This window comes from Euleptes europaea, chromosome 8, assembly GCF_029931775.1.
Source record: "Euleptes europaea isolate rEulEur1 chromosome 8, rEulEur1.hap1, whole genome shotgun sequence".
Lineage (NCBI taxonomy): Eukaryota > Metazoa > Chordata > Lepidosauria > Squamata > Sphaerodactylidae > Euleptes > Euleptes europaea.
In genome coordinates, this window is record NC_079319.1 from 10,667,241 (window position 1) to 10,692,633 (window position 25,393).

The window sequence follows — 25,393 nt, forward strand, 5'->3', positions numbered from 1 at the left end:
ATAAATATTTAAGTGTTGCTAATCATATAATATGGTCAAAAAATGATTGCCTTATCACGTCTATCAAACATATTTAATATCACTGCAGTCAAAATACTTACCTAAATATGAAATTGAATTAAATATCTACACTCTTATTTTGTTTTTGTTAACATTGGGCCTCAACATATTTGTAGAATAATTTCCATTTTTCATGAAACTGCTGGTTTCATGTCATTGCTTGTATTTATCATGTTGGTCATTTTTGCCATAATTGCATATTCTATTAATTTTTCTCAGATAGATTGCTTTAAGGGTGTTTTGCAAATGGATTTCATTGTGGTCTGGAAGGAAACATTCCCGTCTCAATTAAAACAGATGGGGCAGAAATGGATAACAATCAGGATAAGGTTCCCATATGAAATGGACCTCAATCTCCCAACTCTTATTTGCTGTCTGCCCCACCTTTCAGGATTTTTGTAGGGGATCCCAATGCTTGGAACGGTGAATGCCAAACATTAGCAAATTAGGGTTTAAGAATACTTTTTATGTGTTGTGGTTGTTTAATTTTGTAATAAAGCAGGGTTATGATTTTAAAAAAATATATAATATGTTTTAAAAAGTAGAATAAATAAATGGGTAGTTCTTCTGACTTCTTGGGAGTGGGCAAAGTCTGTTCATGTTTCTCGGAGCCAGCTTAACGCGGCATTTCCCTTACTTTCTTCACAGTTTCCAACCTGAAAAATATCGACCCCACTAAATTCCCCACCAGATACTGCTATTGCTTAAACAACAGGACAAATGATTTAACAGGTGAGTGGACAAACACACTTGATAGCTGTTGCCAGGGAGACAGGTGTCGTGAGAGATGAAGGATAGGGCCTGTTCCACCTTTACTCACATGTAGTATTTGCTTTAAAAAAGAAAGAAAGTTGAATATTTAGAATCTGTCATAGATTGTTAAAATGATATTCAATTGCCAGGTTAAAAAAAAATATCTGAAAAGCCCTCATGGTGTGGTAGGTAGAACAGCCATTGATGGGGGTCTGGGGCAGGGCAAATGTGGGGAAGGCAACCATGTTGAAGAACCATTGCCCCTGGGTTGCAGCATCAATGGGAAAATCACACAAGCCTGTCCCCGTGTGGAAAACACCTGTTTTTCTATGTCTAGATTTTACAGCTTTGCTGGTTGATATCATTGGAAACTACACCAGCTCCCTAACAGAAATTTTCAAGTCTACTTCCATTCTCTCAGGTAAGGTTGGTTGTTGTCAGCAGTGTCCTTGACTTTACTCTTCTTCTTTCCTACCCCTTTTTTCCTGCCTGTTTTCACCTTCCCTTGGTTTTCCCTTCTACCTTTTGGGCCTGCAAGTTCTCGTACCTTGCGAGAAAGTTTGTTAGTCTTTAAGGTGCTACCGGACTCTTGCTCTTTTCTACCACTACAGACAGACTAACATGGCTACATATCGTGATCTACCATCCATGAAGACAATTTCAGAAGGTAGATGTGTCGATCTGCAGTAGAAGAGCTAGATTCAACTCCAGGAGAACCTTAGAGACCAACACAATTTTGGGGGTATAAGCTTTCAAGAGTCAAAGCTGACGAAACGAGCTTTGATTCTCAAAAGCGTATGCCCCCTCAAATCTTGTTGGTCTCTGTCCTGAGGAGCTTGGCGGATTAGTTAAAGAGTCCTTAGAATAGAATCCAGATGCAGCCAAGCTACAAAAGCCAGTGATCGTTTATTTACAGTGCATAAAATCCAACTTACACACTCTCGACACTCCACCAACTATCTCCCGTGCTGTTGGTACATTTCACAGTACATTTATACATTTCAGGTCTACAGGAACCAATCAGCACCCAGCTGACTCATTTAGCTTAGTCATTGCACCTTCTTGCATCAGCTCATGAGCAACACCTGCTGTCTCCAGCTGAACCCAGTTTCCACAGTGCAATGTGTTCCCAACCTCACAGTTCCTGATATGCAATGACTTGCTATCTTGACAGTCTCTAAGGTGCTAGTGGACTCAAATAAATATACCATACTCTCAGCTTAATCTGTCTCACAGGGTTGTGTAGGGTTGCCAGGTCCCTCTTCTCAACTGGTGGGAGGTTTTGGGGCGGAGCCTGACAAAGGCAGGGTTTGGGAAAGGGAGGGACTTCAATGCCATTGAGTTCAATTGCCAAAGTGGCCATTTTCTCCAGGCGAACTGATCTCTATTGGCTGGAGATCAGTTGTAATAGCAGGAGATCTCCAGCTAGTACCTGGAGGTTGGCAACCTTAGAGTTGCTGTGAGGGCGAAACAAGAGGGCCATGGTATGCTGATCTGAGTCTCTTGGGGAAAAGGCGGGATGCAAATGAAGATCAACATTTTCCTTTTTAAAAAAGCTTGACTCGATCCATCTCATGTTGGGTCTTCCTCTTTTCCTGCTGCCTTCAACTTTTCCTAGCATGATTGTCTTTTCCAGGGACTATTGTCTTCTCATAATGTGAACAAAGTATGATAGCCTCAGTTCAGTTGGAGAGTTCAGGCTTGATTTGATCTAGAACCTACTAATTTGTCATTTTGGCAGTCCACGGTATCTGTAAAACTCTTCTCCAACAACACATTCCCATTTAGGTGCTATGAAAATATCTTTGGCATTAGATTTAGACAGCTGGCACACTTGAAAAAATAACACAAAACCGGTCTCTGTGGCTTTGGCATTATCCCAGATCATTATCAAAATTCCATCCTAGCAGTTATTGGATCTACAACTTGTGAATTCCTTTTTCCAGGCTGACACATCAGCCTGCTGATCTGTATGAAGTATAAAACCAATTTCTGCATTTTAGTTTCTGTTCCACTCGGAATGAATTTGAATGACGCTAACCGACCATCTGTTTCTCTTGCAGTGAGCCAGAGTAACGACACAGATTGCGTCTATATCTGCGTCATGTCAGGCCGCACAGGTAAACGTGAAACATCTCCTTTCCTAAACCTGTAGCTTGGAGTCAAACACCAAAATCAAAACTGTGTCATGACATATCCCAAGGGTCCCCAGAGTGGTGCAAATGGGCATCATGGAATCCACCAACACCTTTCCTGGTTCCCGTCAAGTGTTTTTAGGAAGCTAGCAAACCTGTTCCTCCTGAATGTTTATTTTGGTTTTTTCCTTTTAGGCAGAAATCTATCAGATTTGTGGGAAGCAGTCGAGAAGTCCCCTGTTATTAATTACACATTTTCTGGGAACATGTCAGATTTACTGGGTGAGTATATCCTGAATATATTAATGAGCGCGATCAAGCTATTGAGTGGTGAAAACAAAAGCTGAGTTGCATAAACTGAAATCTCTTTAGCTGATTGTAATCATATTAGGGTGGTGATTGCTGCTTCCCAAGCATGGAGATTGTTGGGTTTGGCTAGGGTGTCAGGGAGACTGGCAACTGGTGGAAGGGTCGGAGGGGGACAGTATCGCAGGAGAATTTTAAAAAAATAATGCAGTCTTATGTACTTAACGGAAGTTCTTACCAGAAGTGATAAAGGGTAGCTCTAGGAATTGCCAGAAACTCTATGGTTTACCATAGAGTTTGTGGCAATTCCTAGAAATACCCTTTGCCACTTTTGGTAAGAACTTCCAGTAAGCATACAAATCTGTTTCCCCCCCCCCTCCTGCTGCCAGCTACTTGGCTACCAAATGGAGAGTGTCATCCAGAATCCCCTGGGGTGCATCTTCAGGTTGTGTGGGAATGCCCTGGGACAGCATCAGAGATGACAGTGAAACCCCCTGAAACCTCAATTGGCCAGGGGGGAAAATAACTCCTGCTCCTTGAATGGAGGTTTAATATGAGGGTATGGGCAGATGAAGTTCTTTGGGGCCTAGAGCTAAATAACATCACCTGATAGGCCTTGCAGATGGTAACGGGACAGCCAGAGGGAGCAGTTTAAAAGGTGGAAACCTTGTTTAAGCCAGGCTTGAAGTTGAGATGTTGCCATCAATAACAAATACTAGAGGAATATGTGGGAATGTTTTCCAAGCAGACATTAAAAGAGATTATTGATTTTTTTTAATGGCATAGTGCAGACTCTGGGGCCAGTTGGCACTTCTGGCTAAAATTACCCGCAGAGGAAGATTCCCCTCTTCCTCTCTCATAAGAATAAAAACATGGGCAGGGGACTGTCCCACCACAAACCTGTTTAGCATTAAGTTCAGGAGTAACCAAATGATGTACTTCATGATACAAGCTACAGAAGGGCTGCCAGGTCCCCTCTGGCCACGGTGGGGGGGGGGGAGGTTGGAAGGGTTGCCAGATCCAGGTTGGGGAACTCCTGGAGATTTGGGGATGGAGCCTGGGGAGGACAGGGACCTCAGTGAGGTACAGTGTCATAGAGCCCACCCCCCAAAGCATCCATTTTCTCCAGGGGAACTGAATTCTGCAGTCTGAAGATTAGCTGCAATTCCAGGGGATCGCCAGGTCCCACCTGGAGGCTGGCATCCATAAGGTACAGTTAGCTTATGGAATTTGCTCCCCTGTTCTCACTAGGTAATCAGTGCTCTGGTTTTACATAATAGAAAGCAGCTGCATTTTCTGACATTTTGGTTTTCTCTCTCTCTAAAGATTTAGACTCCATCCTCCCCAATCTGATTCCTTGGCGAGAAGAGGCTGAGAAGGTCCTAAATTATACGGCGCAAGGGGCGTGGACGTTGAAAAGTAAAGAAGTTATCTTCAGCGATAAATGCTTTGTCTTCTTACCAGGGAAATTGATCAGGGGAGATTTTTCAGCTGATTAATCTAGCTTTTTAATGGAGGTTGTTGAAAAATTAAGACCCTCTTATAAAAGTGGCTTGCCCTGACCTGGATGGGCCAGGCTAGCCAAATCTCATCAGATCTCGTAAGCTGAGCAGGGGTGACCCTGGTTAGTCCTTGGATGGGAGACCACTAGGGCTGTGCACCGATTTCCCCCCAGTATTTTTCGTGTTTGGGTTTATTAAACCTGAACATTTTCGAAAAATCCGGAAAATGTATTTGGCATTATTCGGGGATCCACTTTTTGGCTCCTTTTTATTGCTGCCAACGGTATCTTTCCAAGTTGTTTTCCCCGGTTCGGCTTTAGCCAAATGTACACCTCTAGAGACCACCAAGGAATTTGTCCAGGATCGCTATGCAAAGGCAGTGGAAAACCCCCTGTTAGCCTCATGCCTTGAAAACCCTATGGGGGTCACTTTAAGCACTTGGTTTGGAGACCATCAAGGAAGTCCAGAGGCAGGCAATGGGAAACCATCTCTTGTCTTGAAACCCCTACAGGGTCACCATAAGTTGGCTATGACTTGAGGGCACTTTGCACCACTGCATACAGGTGGTATGGATGCTTAACTCACTGTTCTGTTATTTCTCTGTCTATGCGCTGGGGCTTCCCAGCATCATGCTACTGCCCTCTCTTGTGGATCAGGTTGGGGGCTGTAACTCATCAATGGAGCACATGCTTTTCATGCTTAAGGTCCCAGGATCTCAGGCAGGTAGTTTTCAGCCTTAATGTGTCAGAGACACAAATTGAAGCACATGGTAGATGATGTTTGCTTTTCTCCTGTTCCTCTTTTCAGCTACAAAGATGCCGATGAGGTCCCAGACCGTATCCTCGAAAGGAGGAGAGTTGCTTCTGACACAACGTCCCACAAGGCTGAAGACTGTGAGTTCAAAAGGTCCGTATGTCCATGCTCCCTTGTGGCTGCAGTCTGATGTCTGGAAGGGGCCTGAGGTTTCATCAACTAAAACAGCTTCAGTGGGGCCTCCTCCTCCCCCTACCTCAGTAGAAGGCCGTGATGTCTCACCAGGAGTACCAGTAGTGCCAAGTGAGTCTTGCTGGTTCAAAGGGTACGCTTGAACGCCAGCTGTGAATATGACGGAATTCCAATCAATGTTTGATCACTCTGGGAATTGCTTATCCCATGTCGGATAGGCCTGTGGCTCAGCAGTAGAGCATCTGCTTGGCATGCCCAAGGTCCCAGGTTCAATCCCCGGCATCTCCAGTTAAAGGGATCAGATAGTGGATGAAATGGAAGACCTCTGCCTGAGATCCTGGAGAACCACTGCTGGTGGTCTGGGCACCATTACACCTGCCAATACCTTTCCTGGTGCTCCCCAACTAACTTTAGAAAGTGGGTGAGACCTAGTGGGGGTTGTGATTGGCCATTTGAGATTTGAATTGCTATGCAAATTAAAAAAAATTATATTAGGTGCTGTGGAACACAGGCAGGATAATGCTGCTGCAGTTGTCTTGTTTGTGGGCTTCCTAGAGACACCTGGTTGGCCACTGTGTGAACAGACTGCTGGACTTGATGGGCCTTGGTCTGATCTAGTATGGCTTTTCTTATGTTCTTACGTTGCTAACCTAACCTACCTCACAGGATTGTTGTAAACATGAAGGAGGGGGGAAGAACTATGATTGTTGCCCTGAGACCCTTGCAGGGTGGGATCATAGAATCATGGAGTTGGAAGGGACCACCAGGGTCATCTAGTCCAACCCCCTGCACAATGCAGGAAATTCACAACTACCTTCCCTCCCACACCCCCAGTGTCCCCTACTCCATGCCCAGAAGATGGCCAAGATGCCCTCCCTCTCATCATCTGCGTAAGGTCATAGAATCAGCATTGCTGACAGATGGCCATCTAGCCTCTGCTTAAAAACCTCCAGGGAAGGAGAGCTTATCACCTCCCAAGGAAGCCTGTTCCACTGAGGAACCACTCTAAGAGCGGATCAAAGAGGCTTCCCCGTTTCTCTCTCATGTATGTTAAAATTTATTTGCTTGATTAATCATCCACCTTTCTCACTGAGACTTGGGTGGCAAAGCTACAGTCGGTAACCGCTGGGAACAATTAGGGGGCGGGGACTGGTGCACCACTGATGTGCCGGCACACCAATGCAAATTCTGGTAAAAACCAGAAGTAATGTCATGGGATTGTTACCTGAAATGCTCCTTTAAATGGGGAAATTAGCTGAGCAATCGACAACTATAATATTTATAAAGCGGGGTGCAACCAACTATACCAGAGCCTGTAACTGTGACCTTAGAATAACGACAGAGGCAAATGGATTCCAAATTAAGAGAGTTTATGTTTTCAGATGTTCAATGATGCAACACAAACATACAGAGAATCTAGGAATTCAAAAGGGAGGAGGGAAAGCCACAGTCGCCAACGTGGCAGGAGTTCGATGATGGGTTATACGATACCTTTCCTGTAGAGGAGTTGTCCTGAGTTCCAATAGACTAAGATACAGAGAAATATAGAGAGGGGCGAGGAATAGGGGTTCCCGTGAACTCGACCAGCGAGGCGGGAGGGATCGTGGCCAGGCTGCGCAAACCCAAACCACCAGAGTAACGGCAAGTATGCCAGAGAAAGACCTAAGGTAACATTATGGGTGTGGGCGACCCCAGATATACTATTTTTCCAGGGGCGGGGTGATTGGATTACCCCTCCTTGGTTCCCAGGTGACAAAAGGTGATAAAAAGAATTAATGGTCAGCTGCCGGGGTGGGGTTGTGAGAATTTGGAAATCTGTTCTGATTCCGGTGGCTTGTGCAACCCGGGAGGAACCGGGAGATTCTCGGTGATGAGTTTAATGGGCTGAAACAATAGACGCGATCTCTGCCAACGTCCGGGGATCGTTGCTTCGCATAGCTGGAAGAACGAATCATCGTTATGTTAATGTCTCTGAATGGCTTTGCTTAACCAGTCCGATGTTGCAAGGGTGTGTGTGTAGATGCAGCCTACGAGTCTTTGCGCTTTCTCTGACATGGCTTCTGTTGGAACAGAGATGCACAGGAACATGGAGTCTCTCTGGCTCGCTGGAGAGGTTGACCTGGCCTCGGTTGCTCAGCTGCCGGTGGCTCGGGATACACAGGAGCGATCGTGTCAGTTTCACTGGTGCACGCGAGAGCCTTCCCTGTAGCATTTAGGGCAGGCGCGTGGCTGGAACAGGGCGCACACGTATGCTGCTTGGGGTTGCCATGACCAGTCCGGGAGTTAAGCGACCTGTTTGGTAACAGGATGCTTTAGGATTTGCAAAAACATTATTGTTCCCTCCCCTAATTGTTCCTGGGGGTTGCCAGCATTGGGGGGGGGAGAACTATAGAGTTTTTACAGATCTTATAGCGTCGACCCCAGCACTCTGGCATGATGTCAGCATGTGCCTTCCCCTTGGTCTGATCCAGCATGGTCTTTCTTATGTTCATATGATTTTTCAGCTCCAAAGATGTCCATCCATCCTCAGACGATTGCCCCCAAAGGTGATGAGACCATCCCGTCCAAATTCACCACATGGCGAAAGACCATGGGCTCGAAGGGCTCAGAACCATCCTCTTTCCAGGTGTCATCATGGCTGCAGGCAGGTGCTTCAAAAGAATGGGAGGTTTCATCAACAAAAGAGGTGCTTTCACCTGCACCTGTGACGAGCTATGATATTCCACCTGGAACACAGCCAGTTCCCAGTGAGTACACAGGCATGAACAGCCAAAGCAAGAATAGAGGCTTTTTGATAATGTGGAAAAAAATGTAGCCTTATGCTGCTATTGTATTGCCAGTCCTTTTTGTGGGAGTTTAGACCAGGTTTTGGCTACTTCAGGTCAAAGGGAGCCACTGCTCTGGAAGATGGCAGATGTTTGTGGGGTGGGAGAGCAACCTCCCATCCCACCCATTGCCAGCCTGCTGCCTATGTCCCAACCACCTACTGAATGCCTGATTTCTACCCCCATCGAGGGCCATTTATGCTTGGTAATTAGCAGCGCGTTCCAGGCTGAAGTGCCCCGAAATATTTTTTTTATTTCTTCACACTGAACCATCATTCCAGAAGTCACTGGGAAGCCGGGTCACACCCGCTTCGCATTTCTTAAGAGCCCCTTTAACGCGACCTTTTGTATTTGCTCCACCCTCACCTTGAAGCATTCACTGAAGGAAGCATGAAGAATCACAGCTGCGGCTTAGCTATGCAAATGAGGATTGCTAATGGCTATGCAAATGAAGGAGAAGGAGAGTGCGGGTGGAATTTGTTTGACTTTCTCCTCTTGCATTGGGACCGTGAATAGTCATTTTAAAGGTCAGATTTAAAAAAGGAGTTTGAGTGAGCATCGTAATTGACCCTGCATAAATGGTCAGTGGAGATAATACTTCTTATCGCCTCGCTTTCCTGTAGGGTGTAGGTACTAGATGAATCTCCTGCTATTACAACTGATCTCCAGCTGATACAGATCAGTTCATCTGGAGAAAAATGGCCGCTTTGGCCATTGGACTCTATGGCATTGAAGTTCCTCCCCTCCCCAAACCCCACCTTCCCCAGGCTCTGCCCCAGAAACCTCCCACCGGTGGTGAGGAAGGACCTCCCCTGGTGGTGGTCTCAGCTGACTTATGGGGACCTTGTAGGGTTTTTAAGGCCAGAGATGAACTGAGGTGGTTTGTTATTTCCTGCCTCTGTTTAGCAACCCTGGACTTCCTTAGTGGCCTCCCATTAAAGTACTTACCAGAGCCTACCCTGCATAGCTTCCAATATCTGGCAAGATCGGGCTAGCCTCGGCCATCCTGGTCAGGACAGAGACCATTAAAAACAGTGCAAAAATCTTCCTTAAAAAGAGTGAGTCCTTTTCAGCTCATCTTGAGTGGAGGAAGGCAGAGGAAGGTTTCATGAATGTGTTGGGCTTTTGGCCCAGATCACACATATAACTTCTTCACCTAATAACCAATGCAGCAAGAAGTGGTACATTCCCACATTCAAGTCAAGAAATGGTACATTCACACATTTGCTACTTAGCCATACCTTGGATTGCCAGGTCCCTCCTCTCCATTGCAGGAGGGTTTTTGGGGTATGGTTGGGGCAATCACATGCATGCGCGGCTGCATGCAACATGGTCACATCACTTCTGGGTTTACCCCCAGAAGAGCCGCATCACCGCGGCTGCTTTAGCACTCAAACTCCCCAAATGCCAGTGTTTGTGGGGGTTGAGTGCTAAAGTGGCTGCAGTGAAGCAGCTCTTCCAGGGGTAAACCCAGAAGTGACGTGATAGCACTGTGCACGCATGTGATCCCCGCTCCCCAGCAGCCCAGTGGATTGGTGGGCAATTACCCGCCGAAACCACCCACCTGGCAGCCCTATCCATACAACAACTAGAACTTAGCATTTTTGGTGGCGTCAGTTCAAAAATTCTGCCATGGCTGATCGCCGGGGTATGAGAAACTGAGCAATTTAAGAAGAATTTTCTAACAGTAAGAGCGGTTCCTCAGTGGAACAGGCTACCTCGGGAGGTGGTAAGCTCTCCTTCCCTGGAGGTTTTTAAGAAGAGGCTAGATGGCCATCTGTCAGCAATACTGATTCTATGATCCTAGGCAGATGATGAGAGGGAGGGCATCTTGGCCATCTTCTGGTCACTAGGGGTGTGGAGGGGGGAGGTAGTTGTGAATTTCCTGCATTGTGCAGGGGGTTGGGCTAGATGACCCTGGTGGTCCTGTGAGGGTCTTGTGTCTTGGATTCCCCCTTCCCTTCTTTGTTCTTTGCCTATCTCTTTGAACTCATAAAAGCAGTTAGCACAAGAGGTGGGAACTCTCACAGGTCCCTTCCAAGTCTGTGATTCAATGATTCAAAATAAGCATGTATGAGTGGGCCCTAGGGTTGCCATCCTCCACATGGTTAGCCACAGTGCTATGGTTTTTTGCTATCTTCCCATATTTAGCATGAGGTTTTTCTTTTTTGATAACTTTATCCTCCACGTGTTGGCTGGAGATCTCCAAGAATTACAGCTGGTCTCCAGATGTCAGAGATCAGTTCTCCTGGAGAAAATGGCTGCTTTGAAAGTAGGTCTCTATGACATTACATCCTGCTGAAGTCCCTCCCCTCCCCAAACCCCACCTTCTCCAGGTTCTACCCACAAAATCTCCAGGAATTTCCCAACTCAGAGCTGGCAAACCTAGCTGACCCATTATGTGAAAAGCAGGGTTGTGGCAGGAAGAACGTCATAGGTATACAATGAAAATGGTTAAGTGTGGATCTTCAGGAAAGAAATCTTCTTAAGTCTTCATCTACCCCATACACAAGATTGTTACTTTTTATTCTTGGTTAACTAATGCAGAATAACAAATTTCTGCTGATAATTTGTTCACCAATAGAATTCCACTTACGTATACGTAAAGAAAATTTGGAATATGTATTACTTTTTTTCAGGAGGGGAGAGGGAATTTAATTTCTGTATACTTTTTGAACTTTTCAGTTTAAGACCTCCAAATCCTATTTAGTCCTCCTTTTGTTCCCATGGATGCAAATTGTGCAATGTTTAAATGCTGGTTTTTTTAAAAAACTTTTAATTCCCCCTCCCCAATCTTTTCAGCAACAGGAGTTCCTTTGCCGTTGGTTTCTCCTTCTACAGAACAAGGGCAGGATTTATTGAAGACAAGTGAGTATAGATTGCTTGTTTGGTATAACACCCAAATTATTTGCTGGTAAGATTCCAGAAGGAGAGTGCGTGTGTTAGTCTGGCCAATGGCTTCCCATTGCCTGCCTCCATATATGGGCGGAGAGAGTTCTGAGAGAACTGTGACTGGCCCAAGGTCACCCAGCAGGCTTCATATGGAGGAGTAGGGAATCAAACTGGGTTCTCCATATTAGAGTCTTCCACTCTTAACCATGACACCACACTGGCTCTTCCCACCCTAGCTGGCTAGAAGTTCCTTACCCAATCCAGAGTTAGGGAGTCTTATCCCTCATGGAATGGTGAACCCCTATCTTCTCATCTTTTAAGAGTGCGTGTCCCACACATCTCAGTACCAAGCTCATGTTTTAACAGAAGCCATCCATATTCCCTTTCCTTTCCATGTGGATCAAATGGTTTATCTCTTTATGGAAACTGTCTTGTGGACACCTTTGTGCATTTGTGTTATCTGCCATTGTGTTAGGATCTTGGGTACCAATCGAGGCGCTGGGCAAGAGGCAGGGTGAAGATCAGGGCAACGGTCCAAGTTACCATTGATCAAGTGCACCATGCACCTGTATAGCTTAGGCTAGCCTGATCTCGTCAGATCTCAGAAGCTAAGCAGGGATAGCCCTGGTTACTACTTGGATGGGACACCACAAAGGAAGTCCATGGTCGCTATGCAGAGGCAGACAATGGCAAACCACCTCTGTTTGTCTCTTGCCTTGAAAAATCCTAAAGGGTTGCCGTAAGTCGGCTGCAACTCGATGTCAAAACCAAAAAAATTCTGAAGTACAAGTTTCCAAGATGAGAAATGTCATCTGAAGCAGGCAGGGTTGAATTCTTAAGCAAGACAGAAAGCAGGAGCTAAGTTCAGTCTGGGACTGACTGTCAAAAGCTAATGTTTTCTATACTAAGGAAGTGGCCTGCAAGCCCAGAATTGGGACAGCCTGAGGGGATTTGTGATTGCCTCCTAGAGTATTTGAGAAATAATAACCAGCGTGGTGTAGTGGTTAAGAATGGTGGTTTGGAGCTGTGGACTCTGACCCAGAGAACAAGGTTGGTTTCCCCACTCCTCCACATGAAGCCAGCTGGGTGACCCTGGGCTAGCCCCAGCTCTCTTAGAGCTCTCTCAGCCCCACCTACCTCACAGGGTGTCTGTTGTGGGGAGGGGAAGGTGATTGTAAGCCGGTTTTATTCTCCCTTAAGTGGTAGAGAAAGTTGGCATATAAAAACCAACTCTTCTTCTTCTAGGGATGTTGATGTGCTTCTGGTTTTGTTCCCACAGCTGAAGCATCCGTGACTGTGGCACAGCCAACTTCTCCAAAAACAACTAGAGCGTCTCTACCAATGCAGACAGGTGAGCTCCATTCCTACTGAAACAAACTCCTGTAGCATTCTATTCTTATGTCAAGACTGTGAATCCCTTATTGATGGAAGAAGAAGAAGAATTGGTTTTTATACATCGCTTTTCTCTCCGGTCTTTTATGCATGGCTGTTTCACGCGTCGTCACCCCGCCGATGACTTTGAGTCTTTGTGTTGATTATGCATGCCGTTTCTGACCATCAGAGGTCGTCTCGCTCTCCCCCTGCATTTCCCCGCAGTTTGCCCGTCTTTTCAGAGGCCTGTTTTATCTTGAATTTGAAAACGTGGGCAAAATGCAGGGAATGTCAGGGGGGGAGTGAGGCGACCTCTGATGGTCGGAGACGGCATGCATAATCAACACAAAGACCTGAAGTCATTGGAGGGGTAACGGCGAGTGAAACAGCCATGCATAAAAGACCTAACTTTAAGGAGTTTCAAAAGGGGCTTGCAATCACCTTCCCTTCCCTCACAACAGACACGGTGTGAGGTAGGTGGGGTTGAGAGAGTTCTGAGAGATCTGTGACTGGCCCAAGATCACCCAGCAGGCTTCATGTGTAGGAGCAGGGAAACCAATCTAGTTCATCAGATGAGAGTCTGCAGCTCTTAACCACTACACCATGCTGGAAGGCCTGTTTGTGTGATTCTTTAGCTTAATGTAGTTCTGGCTAAACTCTTATTTTCCATGCTTAGTTTCCGAAATCTGATGAGATTGGGCCATTCAGATCAGGGCCCGGTTTAGGTACCCTGCTCTCAAGTGTAGTTAGCATAAGTGATAACCCAGTTTTACTTATGCTGCTACGCTCTTTTCCTTCTTTTGTTGGCAGGGAATTCGGCTTTGCTCACGCTGTCGACATCTCCACAAAAGACTGGCGTATCACCGAAGGTGCATTCCAGTAAGTACCTGTCTCTTGAACAGCAAAGGTTGCTACACAACATAGCCTCACGTTTTATATTTTCCCTCCGTATTAGGGGGGGCTGCTGCTGAATCCTGTTTGTTCACTGCTCTGTGGATGTGTAGGAAAGGAAACATTTTTTACACGTTCATGAAGCAACATAGAGTCAACATAGTTTGCACATCATCTCAACGTATATCTAAAACTCTGAATGCTTCATTTTCAGGTATGCATTCCCTATTGGAATAGTTAAATAACAGTAAGTTTTTAGCCCTGAGGCTCATTCAGGTATGCCAATGAAATTGCCTTAGGGTACAACATTATGTTTGTTTAAAATGAAGTCTTACACATACATACACATACACCAGAAGCTTCCTTATACTGAATCAGACTGTTGGTCCATCAAGGTCAGTACTGTCTACTCTGACTGGAAACTGCTCTTCTGGGTCTCTTGTAGAGGCCTTTCACATCACCTGAATCCAGGTGCACATAACTAGAGATGCTGGGGATTGAACCTGTGACCTTCTGTATGGCAAGAAGATGTTCTGCCACTGTGCCAAGGCCCTTCCTGACTGTGGAAGAGAAATGACAGCATTTTGCCATGGAACTCCAGCCTACCTTTCATTCCCCAGTGGATTTACAGAGAAATTAGACCAGGCAGATCCTCCATGCTGCAACAGAACCCCCTCCACTTAGGGTTGCCCACCTCCAGGTACAAGCAGGAGATCTCCTGCTATTACAACTGATCTCCAGCCGATAGAGATCAGTTCACCTGGAGAAAATTTTGGCAATTGGCATTGAAGTCCCTGCCCAAACCTCATCCTCCTCAGGTTCCACCCCAAAATACTCCTGCTGGTGGTGAAGAGGGACCTGGCAACCCTACCTCCACTGCATAGAGAGGAGAGGGGAAACTTGCCTCATTGTTAGGGCACCAGACCTCAGAAGGAAGTAGGTTGTGAACATCTATTTACAATCAATCAGAATCAACATTGTTTTTCTAAATGTGTTTTGGGAAACTATTTTTCTTGCCATCAAGTTGCAACCAACTTAGGGCAACCCCGTAGGGTTTTCATGGCAAGAGACATCCAGAGTTGGTTTGCCATTGCCGACCAGGGGTGTGCACTGATTTTCTTTTTCTGGCATTTTTTGGGTTCAAATTTATTGAACCTGAATTTTTTAGAAAAAAATCCAGAAACCCCGGATTTTCTGAAAAATTTCAAGTTCAATAAACCCAAACCAGAAAAATGCAAAAAAATTTGGTGTGGGGAAGGTGGCGGGGAGCACTTTGTTATGATCCACACTGCCAAGCCAGCCTACCTCTGAGTAGCAACCCTGGTATTCCTTGGTGGTCTCCCATCCAAATACTAATCAGCGCTGACCCTGCTTGGCTTCTGAGATCTGATGAGATTGGGCTAGCCTGGGGCAAATTCAGGTCAGGGCTGGGCAATATTGTGCGTGCGTGTGTGTGTGTGTGTGTAAAGTGCCATCAAGTCATAGCCTACTTATGGCATCCCAGTAGGGTTTTCAAGGCAAGAGACGAACATCGGTGCTTTGCCATTGCCTGCCTCTGCATAGCAACCCTGAACTTCCTTGGGGGTCTCCATCCAAGTATTAACCAGGGCTGACCCTCCTTGGCTTCTGAGATCTTATGAGATTGGACTAGCCTAGGCTGTCCAGGTCAGGGCCAGGCAATATTACAAGCAGGTTATTCATAGATTTGCTGGCAGTAGTGAAATGTAGATTTTAGAAGCTTCATACCACGCTTATGAAGCCTCAGCTGGGCAGGTATCAGACAATAAAAACATAAGCTTTAAAAGACAATGATAACAGATAATTGAAAGCATTTGATAAAACTGTCGGCCAGACAAGTGTGACTAGAGCAAAACCTGGTGTAGCGGTTAAGAGCGGCGGCCCCTAACCTGGAGAACTGGGTTCAGTTCCTCACTCCTTCACATGAAGCCTGCTGGGTGACCTTGGGCCAGTCACAGTTCTCTCCAAACTCTTTCAGCCCATGTGGAAGCAGGTGATGGCAAACCACCTCGGCTTGAAGCGGGTCAGTGCCTTTCGAGTGACTATGCTCTTAGAATCAACCCCTTCCTGAGAAGTGGTATGTTATTTTATTCAGTTAGTCACCTACTAAGCAGGACTCAACTACTTTAATCACTTAAAAAGTAAGTCTTTTTATTGATGTGCTCCAATATTATGTGTGTGTGTGTGTGTATATATATATATATATATATGTGTGTGTGTGTGTGTGTGTGTGTGTATATATATATATGTATATGTAAGTATTATAAAGTCTTAAAACTCAGTAACAATGTATACTATAAAGCAAGCATGTTCTACATACTATTCAGTTTTAAAATCCAACACTTAAAATATAACAGTTAAAGAAGTCTGATTTAGTTCAAAGTATCTAATTCACACTCTAGAATAATATATTTGTAAAGCCATACATACCAATACCATCTTCTGAGCCTCCCTTAGAGGTCTGAAGTTCTAGCCCTCTCTCTGCCTGTATTTATACTGTTTAAGTCACCTTCAGTGAGCTTGAACCTTGAGCTCGAGCAGGATACAGTCACCTTCAATGGGCTTGAACCTTGAGCTCAACCAGGATACAGTTATACTGCACATGCTCTGTGGCTTTCCTTTATACTACCAAATAAGGACTTCCCCTTCCTCCAGGCAATTTTGCTAAACCTTAAACAGTCAGTTTTGAGTCTTGTTTCTCTCTATATATTCAATTTTACCATCATTCTCATCTCCAGAAAAATACGTTGAGATTGAACCTATTCATTAATTTCTAGCATCATGTCTTCATGTTTAAATCTTAAAATACAATATATTGTTTACATTACATCATTAGTCAGCATACCCTTGGTGTATAGTGGGTAGGGAGCATTTCTGCACTTGAAGTCACTGAGAAGGCAGGAAGTGCAGCTAACACTCTGTTCTGTAGCCTAAAAAAATGTAGGAGTGCTGCAAAGGCTTTGCTCTCTAGCCATTGAGAAGGCTGGGAAAGGTCCTAGAAAAAGGCAGAATGTGCGGCAAGCAAATCTGCATTAACACTGAAATCTTTGACAGAGTAATTCAGAAACATAAGCCTCTGGCAAGGAATATCCAGGCTTTCTTTCCTTTTCAAAGGAAATTTAAGCCTCTGCTGTATAGTTTGTAGCTCATATGCATAGTTTGGTTTTATATTGAATATTTCTGCATATGTACAACACTAATTCCATAGTTCATGTGCTCTAATATGTCAAAGCCTGTAACAGGCTCACAAAATATACAACATTATCATTGAACGTGCTCCAAACTGTATGTTAAAAAAAATCAGGGCATCAAAACAGAGTTCTAGAGGAAGGCAACTTTATTTATATGGATATAATTATGAAATATGTAGACGATGCACAAATTTCAGATATAACCATTAACGAGATTCTTGCTTGGTGGCTACTGGCCAACTCCTTAAGTTTGGGTTTGATTTCTATTTTCTACAGATGACTGTTTTAAGATCATGGGGAAGCAATCTAGAACAGGGCTTCTTAAACCTTTCCCACTTGTGACTTCTTTTTGCCTGAGAAATTTTTACATGACCCCGGGTATATAGGTATATAAAATAGGTATGCAAAACAAATATTTTCTGATAATAAATCATAAAGAAATTTATTTTTAAAAAAATTCTTTGGTATACATATAATTTTACTATTTATTAAAGATGAAAGCAAATTTGCATATTGTTGCCAAATTTTTCGTGACCCCTACATTCAGTTATGGATCCCATATGGGGTCGTGACCCACAGTTTAAGGAACTTTGATCTAGAGCACGGGTGTCAATCATACAGCCTGGGGGTCGAATTCGACCCCTTGAGAACTTTTATCTGGCCTGCAAGCCTGCCAAGGCAGCCCCCGCCCCCCAGTCCTGATCTGGACTGGCAAGCCCACTGCCAGTTTACCAACTGAGACAGCCACCCCCTCTTGATTTTGGCTGGTGAGCCAGCTGTGGGATCACCAACTGAAACAGCCCCCTACTCCCGGTCTGGACAGCGAGGCATGGGAAGAGGTTTACCCTGGGAATTACATTAATGGCTCCTCCTTCAGCTAGCCTGCTTCTGCCTACTGGCTCATGTATACAGAAAATATACCACTATGCAACTGAATGTGATAAATTATATAATTTCAAAAAGGTGATTTATAATTCCACATATAGACTTATAACATTCACAATACTCATGTGCAAATAATGCAAACTCTACGTTACAAGTAGTGCTGTTGGGAAAAATAATTCAGGAAGATTTGGGTTTGGGTTTATTGGCCTCTTTTGGGGGGGAAACCCGAATGCTGAATTCCCCTATACCGGTAAAGGTGGGAATTCGGCTTTAAATTCAGGATTCCTGAAAAATCCAGCCATTTAAATGCATTAAACCCTTTTTGCGGCTTTTCGCAGCTAGGAATGGCAAATCTGGCTTTGGAGGACTTTCATTCATAGGGTCGCCATGAGTCAGAAGTGACTTGATGGCACTTAACACACACACACACACAAATCTGGCTTTGCCAACCTCCCGGATTTTGCGGACTCATTAAACCTGAACCCGAATTTTACCGAATTTGCATTTATTCGGTATTTTTCTGGTTCGGTTTTTACCGAATCAACAGTCCTAGTTACAAGGTTTCATGATTTCATCTTTCAACAGAAGAAGAAGAGTTGGTTTTTATATGCTGAGTTTCTCTACCAGTTAAGGCAGAATCAAACTGGCTTACAATCACCTACCCTTCCCCTCCCCACAACAGACACCCTGTGAGGTAGGTGGGGCTGAGGGAGCTGTGACTAGCCCAAGGACACTCAGCTGGCTTCATGTGTAGGGGTGGGCAAACCAACCCGGTTCACCATATTAGCGTCCACCGCTCATGTGGAGGCATAGGGAATCAAACTCGGTTCTCCAGATCAGAGTCCACCGCTCCAAACCACCGCTCTTAACCACTATACCATGCTGAAGTTTGTTGCTATTTTATGTTGCTATTTACAGGAGAATCTTGACTGTTTCTTTTAGTCTCTCTGATTCTAATCCTGTTTCCAAGCAGACAATTCTGTTTGAATTGGCAGACCATGCTGTTCGGGCATCACCCTCTCTTTCGCCAAGGTCTGCCAACCGGCCAGCTGAGGAGTGCCGAGCAGCCCAATAATTATTACCTGGTATCTATCAACCCTACTTGAATGGCATTGCTTTGTCTCTGTAGGTGAACAATCGAAAGCTATTTTTAGGCTATACTTTCCCGTAGTCTGTTGAAATACCATAATCACACTAGCAAGATCATTCCAGGAAGGCTGGGAGGAAAGGGTGAAAACATGACTAACTGGGCGGTAGACTCTCATGACAATTAACTCGGTGGGCTACAGAGGAGAACGTTGAACAGATATTTTGCCAACTGCCTTCGTGCATTGCCGGGCCTTTCATTTGACTAGGTATGGATCTACAAGGTGTCCCCTGTAAAGCCAGTCGGTTGGTAACATCTTCCCTTACCTGCCATCTTTCAGGCACAAAGAGACCCAGTATTGCTCGTTAACCCCAGTCCGTAATGTGGCCGATCCTCTTCCAAGCGGTTGGGTGAACTTTAACTCGATCTTCTAACTACGGTTGTCTTCTTGTCCTTACCTGGCAGGGCTCTTTCATCTTTAACAGCTGCTTGAGAAGCAGAAATCCATCAGGTGACACCACTTCCAGCAGGAGGAAGTTGCACCTGTTGGATTTGTGCCCATCGGTCATGGGTGATACATGGAAACAGCATGCACAGAGCTTGCGCATTCCTGGCCTCTGCAGTGAAGGTTGGATGTACAACAGTGTTTTCTGGCAGACTCTTCTTGTCAGCACTGCAGATTTCCATCAGCTGTGCAGCCGATGGAATGAATCCCCCCACGAAACATTGCTGCCTCTACTGATTAGAAGACCATTTTAATCGACCAAAATGTTATTAATTAAAATGTTGCCAGCCTGTTCCCCTCTGCTCAAGCAAACGCTGCCTCTTAGGAGAAGCTGAGCAGGCTGTCCAGATGACCATATATCGCAACAGGGTAGACAGAAAGGCCTCTGTGAGCCTCTCCTCAAAAGAGGGAGGTATGGATTTCAAGGCTCAGAAAAAGGAACCTTCTGTGAGAAAGGCTAACTAAGCAGTTGGCAGAGGGACCTCTCCAACAGATAAAGCCCTTCAGACAGTGTTTACCACGTCAACGTCCAAAACGGCTAACAGGAATGCACTGCAGATAAATTTATGTTAGCCTCGTAGGCTGATATGCTTGACTTTAGGATTAGGGTTGCCAGCTCCGGGTTGGGAAATATCTGGAGATTTTGGGAGTGGAGCCTGAGGAGAGCGGGGTTTGCAAAGGGAGGGACTTCAATGCCACGGAGTCCAATTGCCAAAGCGGCCATTTTTCCAGGGGAACTGATCTCTGTTGGCTGGAGATCAGTTGTAATAGCGGGAGATCTCCAACCCCCACCTGGAGGTTGGAAACCCTATTTAGGATCCATCCAGGGAGGAGAAAGTGTACAGGAAGCAGATGCTAAATAAGTAAAGTTGCCAACCTCCAGGTATTAACTGGCGATCTCCTGCTATTACAGCTGATCTCCAGCCAACAGAGATCAGTTAACCGGGGGAAATGGCCGCTTTGGCAATTGGGCTCTCTGTTGACCCTACCCCATGTTGGTGCTGAAGGTCATAGAATCATAGAGTTGGAAGGGACCACCAGGGTCATCTAGTCCAACCCCCTGCACAATACAGGAAATTCACAACTACCTTTCCCCTCACACCCCCAGTGACCAAAAGATGGCCAAGATGCCCTCCCTCTCATGAACTGCCTAAGGTCATAGAATCAGCATTGCTGACAGATGGCCATCTAGCATCTGCTTAAAAACCTCTAGGAAAGGAGAGTTTACCACCTCCCGAGGAAGCCTGTTCCACTGAGGAACCACTCTTACTGTTAGAAAATTCTTCCTAATGTCTAGATGGAAACTCTTTTGATTTAATTTCAACCCGTTGGTTCTGGTCCGACCTTCTGGGGCAACAGAAAACAACTCGGCACCCTCCTCTATATGACAGCCCTTCAAGTACTTGAAGATGGTTATCATGTCCCCTCTCAGTCTTCTCCTCTTCAGGCTAAACATACCCAGTCAGTGAATCCTCATTAATAGCATAGGGGCCAAGTATAGTGAGAAAGTGAAATTAGCTGGATTTGCCAGTCCTCCAAAGATGGAAGTAGTTCATTGGCATTGGAAACAGGCGACAGGAGATGAGCCATTATTTGCAGCTCTTAGGTCATGGGTGGTTTTGTGGAAAACTTTCCACGATTGGCATAGGTTCAGGCTGGTTTTCTTAAGGGCCATTCAACTATTGACTGGTGCCTAATACACTCACATTTAATATATAAATATGCTTCAGGAAATCATGGCAGTTTGTCACCTTTAGCGATCTGCAAGGGGCTTTTAATATGGTCTCCCGCCTGCGTTTTTGGGAAAATTTTATCTTAAACATCTATTGAACGTCACCTACTGTGGCTGATAATTAAGCTGTATTTATGGCCTACAGCAGGGGTGGGGAACCTTTTTTCTGCCAAGGGCCATTTAGATATTTATAATATCATTTGCGGGCCATACAAAATTATCAACTTAAAATTAGCCTGCTATACTCTTGGGCAGTCCTAGCAGCTCCATAGCTAATTACTCTTCTTCAAGGCAGAAAAAAGGTTCCTTTTCTCAGCAAAACAAACACATCCGCCTTGAATAGAGGCTATTCCTGTCTGCGGGAGGGGGCAGAGCACCAGTCTTAGATCCTTCTGAGCTAGAGATCTGCCAGGATCCACGAAGAGCCAGACCAAACGCTTTCGCGGGCCTTATACGGCCCCCGGGCCTGACGTTCCCCACCCCTGGCCTACAGCTAGGGTTGCCAACCTCCTGGTACTAGCTGTAGATCTCCTGCCATTACAACTGATCTCCAGCCGATAGAGATGAGTTCACTTGGAGAAAATGGCCAGTTTGGCAGTTGGACTCTATGGCAATGAAGTTCCCCCTCCCCAAACCCCACCCTCCTCAGGCTCCACCCAAAAAACCTCCCGCAGGTGGCAAAGAGGGACCTGGCAACCCTACCTACAGCCAGAGTTATGAAATGGCACTTTTGTCTCGGTCAGCAAGTGGGTTGCACAAATTAATCTCTAGTTTAGAGGAATACTGCGAAAATGAGTATTTGATCACAAATGCCCAGAAGACTACGGTAGTAGTAGAAGAAAAAGAGTTGGTTTTTGATATGCTAACTTTCTCTACCACTTAAGGGAGACTCAAACCGGCTTACAATCACCTTCCCTTCCCCTCCCCACAACAGACACCCTGTGAGGTAGGTGGGGCTGAGAGAGCTCTAACAGAGCTGTGACTATCCCAAGGTCACCTAGCTGGCTTCGTGTGTAGGAGTGGGGAAACAAATCCAGTTCACCAGATTAGCCTCCGCTGCTCATGTGGAGGAGTGGGGAATCAAACACAGTTCTGCAGATCAGGGTCCACCGCTCCAAACCACTGCTCTTAACCACTACACCAGAAGAAAAGATATCAGAAGCTGCCTTGGAAGGTGAAGGGCCAAGGGATTGAAGAGCTGGACAACTTTGTCTATTTGGGCATTTTGTTTACTGGAACTACCATATTAAAATGGCTAACTGTAAAGTTTATGGGGTAATTAATGCAATTGTGAAGTTTTATTTCGGACGAGGAGGGCAGTTCATACCAGCAGCTATTAAAAATATTTGAGGCTAAGGTGGTCCCTCAGCTACTATATGGGGTCTCAGTCTGGATTAATGGAATAAATGATTCTATTGAAACTCTTCTGTAAAAATTCTTTAGACAGGTCACAGATTTAGCCAAATGTGTTTCCAATATAGCAATACAAGCTGTTGGCAATTAATTATCTCAAAAGGAGAGCCTGGAATTCAACTTTTAAGTGTTGGGTAAGGTTGGTGATAAATACAAGCCCCAACTTCTTGTGTAATTCCTTGGGAATGATAATTATAAGTCACCGTGGAAACAAACGGTAAATAAAAAAGGCTAATTAGCAAGGATTCTTGATAGATACTACAAAACAATTTGGGGAAAGGAGGGCAGTGACTCAGATTTTTTAAAAGCTTGATTTTATTAGATGGCAATAGTGTGCACAATAGAGCATGGAGAGTGCCAGGGGGCTTAAATCTGTTAACCTTTCCCAGGTGTAGGAGAGCTATATGGTGGCCTGATTTAATGCTCTGCCCTCACCTGAGTGGAAGGGCAGATTTAGTAAAATTCCATTTTCTAATAGGATCTGCCCTTGTGGACCTGGCAGTATAGGCACAATAAGTCATTTGTTTTTTCACTGCCCATTATTCGAGGTTGATAGACCGAGACTGGTTGAGTCATGTGATAATGGAAAGAAGGTACTCACCTTTCCTGAAATTTTTTAATAAAGATTTTTAATAAAGATGGTAAATATTTCAAGATAGATAGATAGATAGATAGATAGATAGATAGATAGATAGATAGATAGATAGATAGATAGATAGATAGATGGGCTGTCTATTTTAAAGGATAAGGGGAATATATTAGATATTAAATATTTTGGCCATTGTGCTTTAGTGCGGTCCTGCTTAAGACCTATGGGTCATTTGAGCAGAATCATTAAAGTAAAGATTGGCATAGGAAGCTGAAGTTAGTAGCATCGTCAAATAGAAGCCTGCAGGGACCACTACCAGATGGGTCACACTGTGGAGTCCCGCTTACCTGTCCCACACTGCTCTTCCGAATAGACTAGAGCAGCGATTCTCATTATGGAACCCATGTTTTCCTGACGTCCACTTGCTTTGTCCACAAAGAATCCCTTCCCCAAAGCAAACAGCCAATCCTGTCTTTCCTCCGTCTCATTGGAGCAGAAGGTGCTTCAGAAGAACTCGGTAGGTATCCCTTTTGTGTCTTCAGAGAGCAACTGCTCCGAAACATCTACCTCCATGATGAGGCTTGGAACCTCCAATGGTTTTGTGATTGGCCCCAGCCCCCTTGGCAGCCAGTTTAGTTGACTGCCCCCTCCCATGACCGCCATTTTGTGGTGTCCCCCTCTGGCTGTTCTCACAGTTCCAAAAGGGACCAGGGGATAACAAGGTTGAGGTACACTGGACTAGAGGCAGAACCATGTACAACCTTCAGGAACTTTAGCATATCTCACCTTTCCTTGATATCTCACCTTTCCTATGTAGCCAAAGGCAGCTGACCAACACGAGCACAGGCCAAACAACACAGTTGACACCGTGTAAAATTACAATATGAACAAGTTTAACAAAGCTCCCACAGAGAAACAGCACCAGGTCAGTTGCTTGCCAGAAAGAATTAATTTACTTGAGCTTCAGCTCAAGCGAGCCTGCTGAAAAGGAGCAGTCTTTTCAGGCCTCACGAAAGGCCACCGAGGTTGGAGCTTTCCAGATTGTCTCTGGTAATCCATTCCGCAACACAGAGGCAATGACTGGGGAAAATCAAGCTTAGGAATGGAGATAGGCAGAATCCTCCACACGAAGAAGGGAAACCGAGGGGAGAAATCGCTACGAGGGGTCCAGTTGGCACACCGGTCCATGCAGAGTGAGGAGGTGCTTGCGGTACCCTTGCCAAAAAAGGTGGTTAGGACAGGCGATTCGTTTTACAACACATGGCTTGAGCTTCCAAATGAGCTTCAGATCTTAAATCTGAAGAAAGAGGTATTGAAACCAGCCTTCGTCTGCACAAAACAAAATGGCGGACGACGGGGAAAATAATGAACGACACACAAGCACGCCGGAGGGAGTTCCCACCTCACACTTTTGAAATACTAAAATGGACATTGCCTCCGAGACTTTGACCTCCAGAAGACTGGGTATAACGCCCCAGAGACAAAGTCATGGATTTCAGATGTATCTTTCCCTCAAAACTGTAGCAGGTAAGGTTTCTTTCCCGCCCTACTTCTTTCTTCTTCCACTTGGCTTTTTTGACCTTGCTTAAATACATATACGATGCTCACAAATGTATATTTCAGGCAACAAGAAATGGAGGATCTGAGAAGAATGAAGCTGTTGTCCTCGGGAGAAGAAACAAGTGTATGTTATCATTCTCGTCCTCTGAGAACATCATTCCACTCCCCCTCCAGCTTTTGAAATGGCCAATTTATCACTGGCTGCTCTACAGGAGTGTAATGCTGAGTCAGGGAAGTCACCAGGCATCCAGCTTCCTGAGCAATGAAATTGTAAGTTGGGTACCGCTCCTAAGTGTTCTGAGAAATCAGTTCCAAGACAAGGCTCCCCAAGTCACTTGGATGCTATGACTGAACATGACCCCCATCTTCTAAGACTTCAACCCAAGAGAGGCTTTTGTTTTACAAGGGAAGGTAATAAGATTGTATTTATAGCGTTTAGTTCCTTTAATATTAAAACGAATGAAATCAACCACCCTGTCATTATTTCAAATAATCCTTCCTTTGATTAAGGTCATGGTAAGAGCTTGGAGAGGTACCAGATTTTGTGCAACTTGTAGATGAAACAGATTAGACCGAGGCCTTTTATGCACAGCTTGTTCTGGCCCCAAGAACTTCAGGGCTTTGTTGCCATTATGCATGTATTTTCTGACCTTTAGAAGTTGCCTCGCTGTACCCTCGCAGTTTCCCCGCATTTTGTGGATGCGGTTTTACCCTGAGTTTAATGTCTGCCTCG

General features: G+C 45.1%; 1 protein-coding gene across 1 annotated transcript in view; it reads left to right on the forward strand.

Annotated features, from left to right (window-relative positions):
* Nucleotides 1-25,393, forward strand: part of HHLA1 (HHLA1 neighbor of OC90) — a 46,845-nt gene that overhangs the window by 15,712 nt on the left and 5,740 nt on the right. Inside the window, exons 5-14 of the mRNA XM_056854659.1 lie at nt 709-792; nt 1,151-1,234; nt 2,877-2,933; nt 3,144-3,230; nt 4,581-4,673; nt 5,564-5,812; nt 8,206-8,448; nt 11,329-11,394; nt 12,698-12,769; nt 13,600-13,668. Coding sequence (XP_056710637.1) covers nt 709-792; nt 1,151-1,234; nt 2,877-2,933; nt 3,144-3,230; nt 4,581-4,673; nt 5,564-5,812; nt 8,206-8,448; nt 11,329-11,394; nt 12,698-12,769; nt 13,600-13,668 — 1,104 coding nt within the window. The remainder of the gene's footprint in view (nt 1-708; nt 793-1,150; nt 1,235-2,876; nt 2,934-3,143; nt 3,231-4,580; nt 4,674-5,563; nt 5,813-8,205; nt 8,449-11,328; nt 11,395-12,697; nt 12,770-13,599; nt 13,669-25,393) is intronic.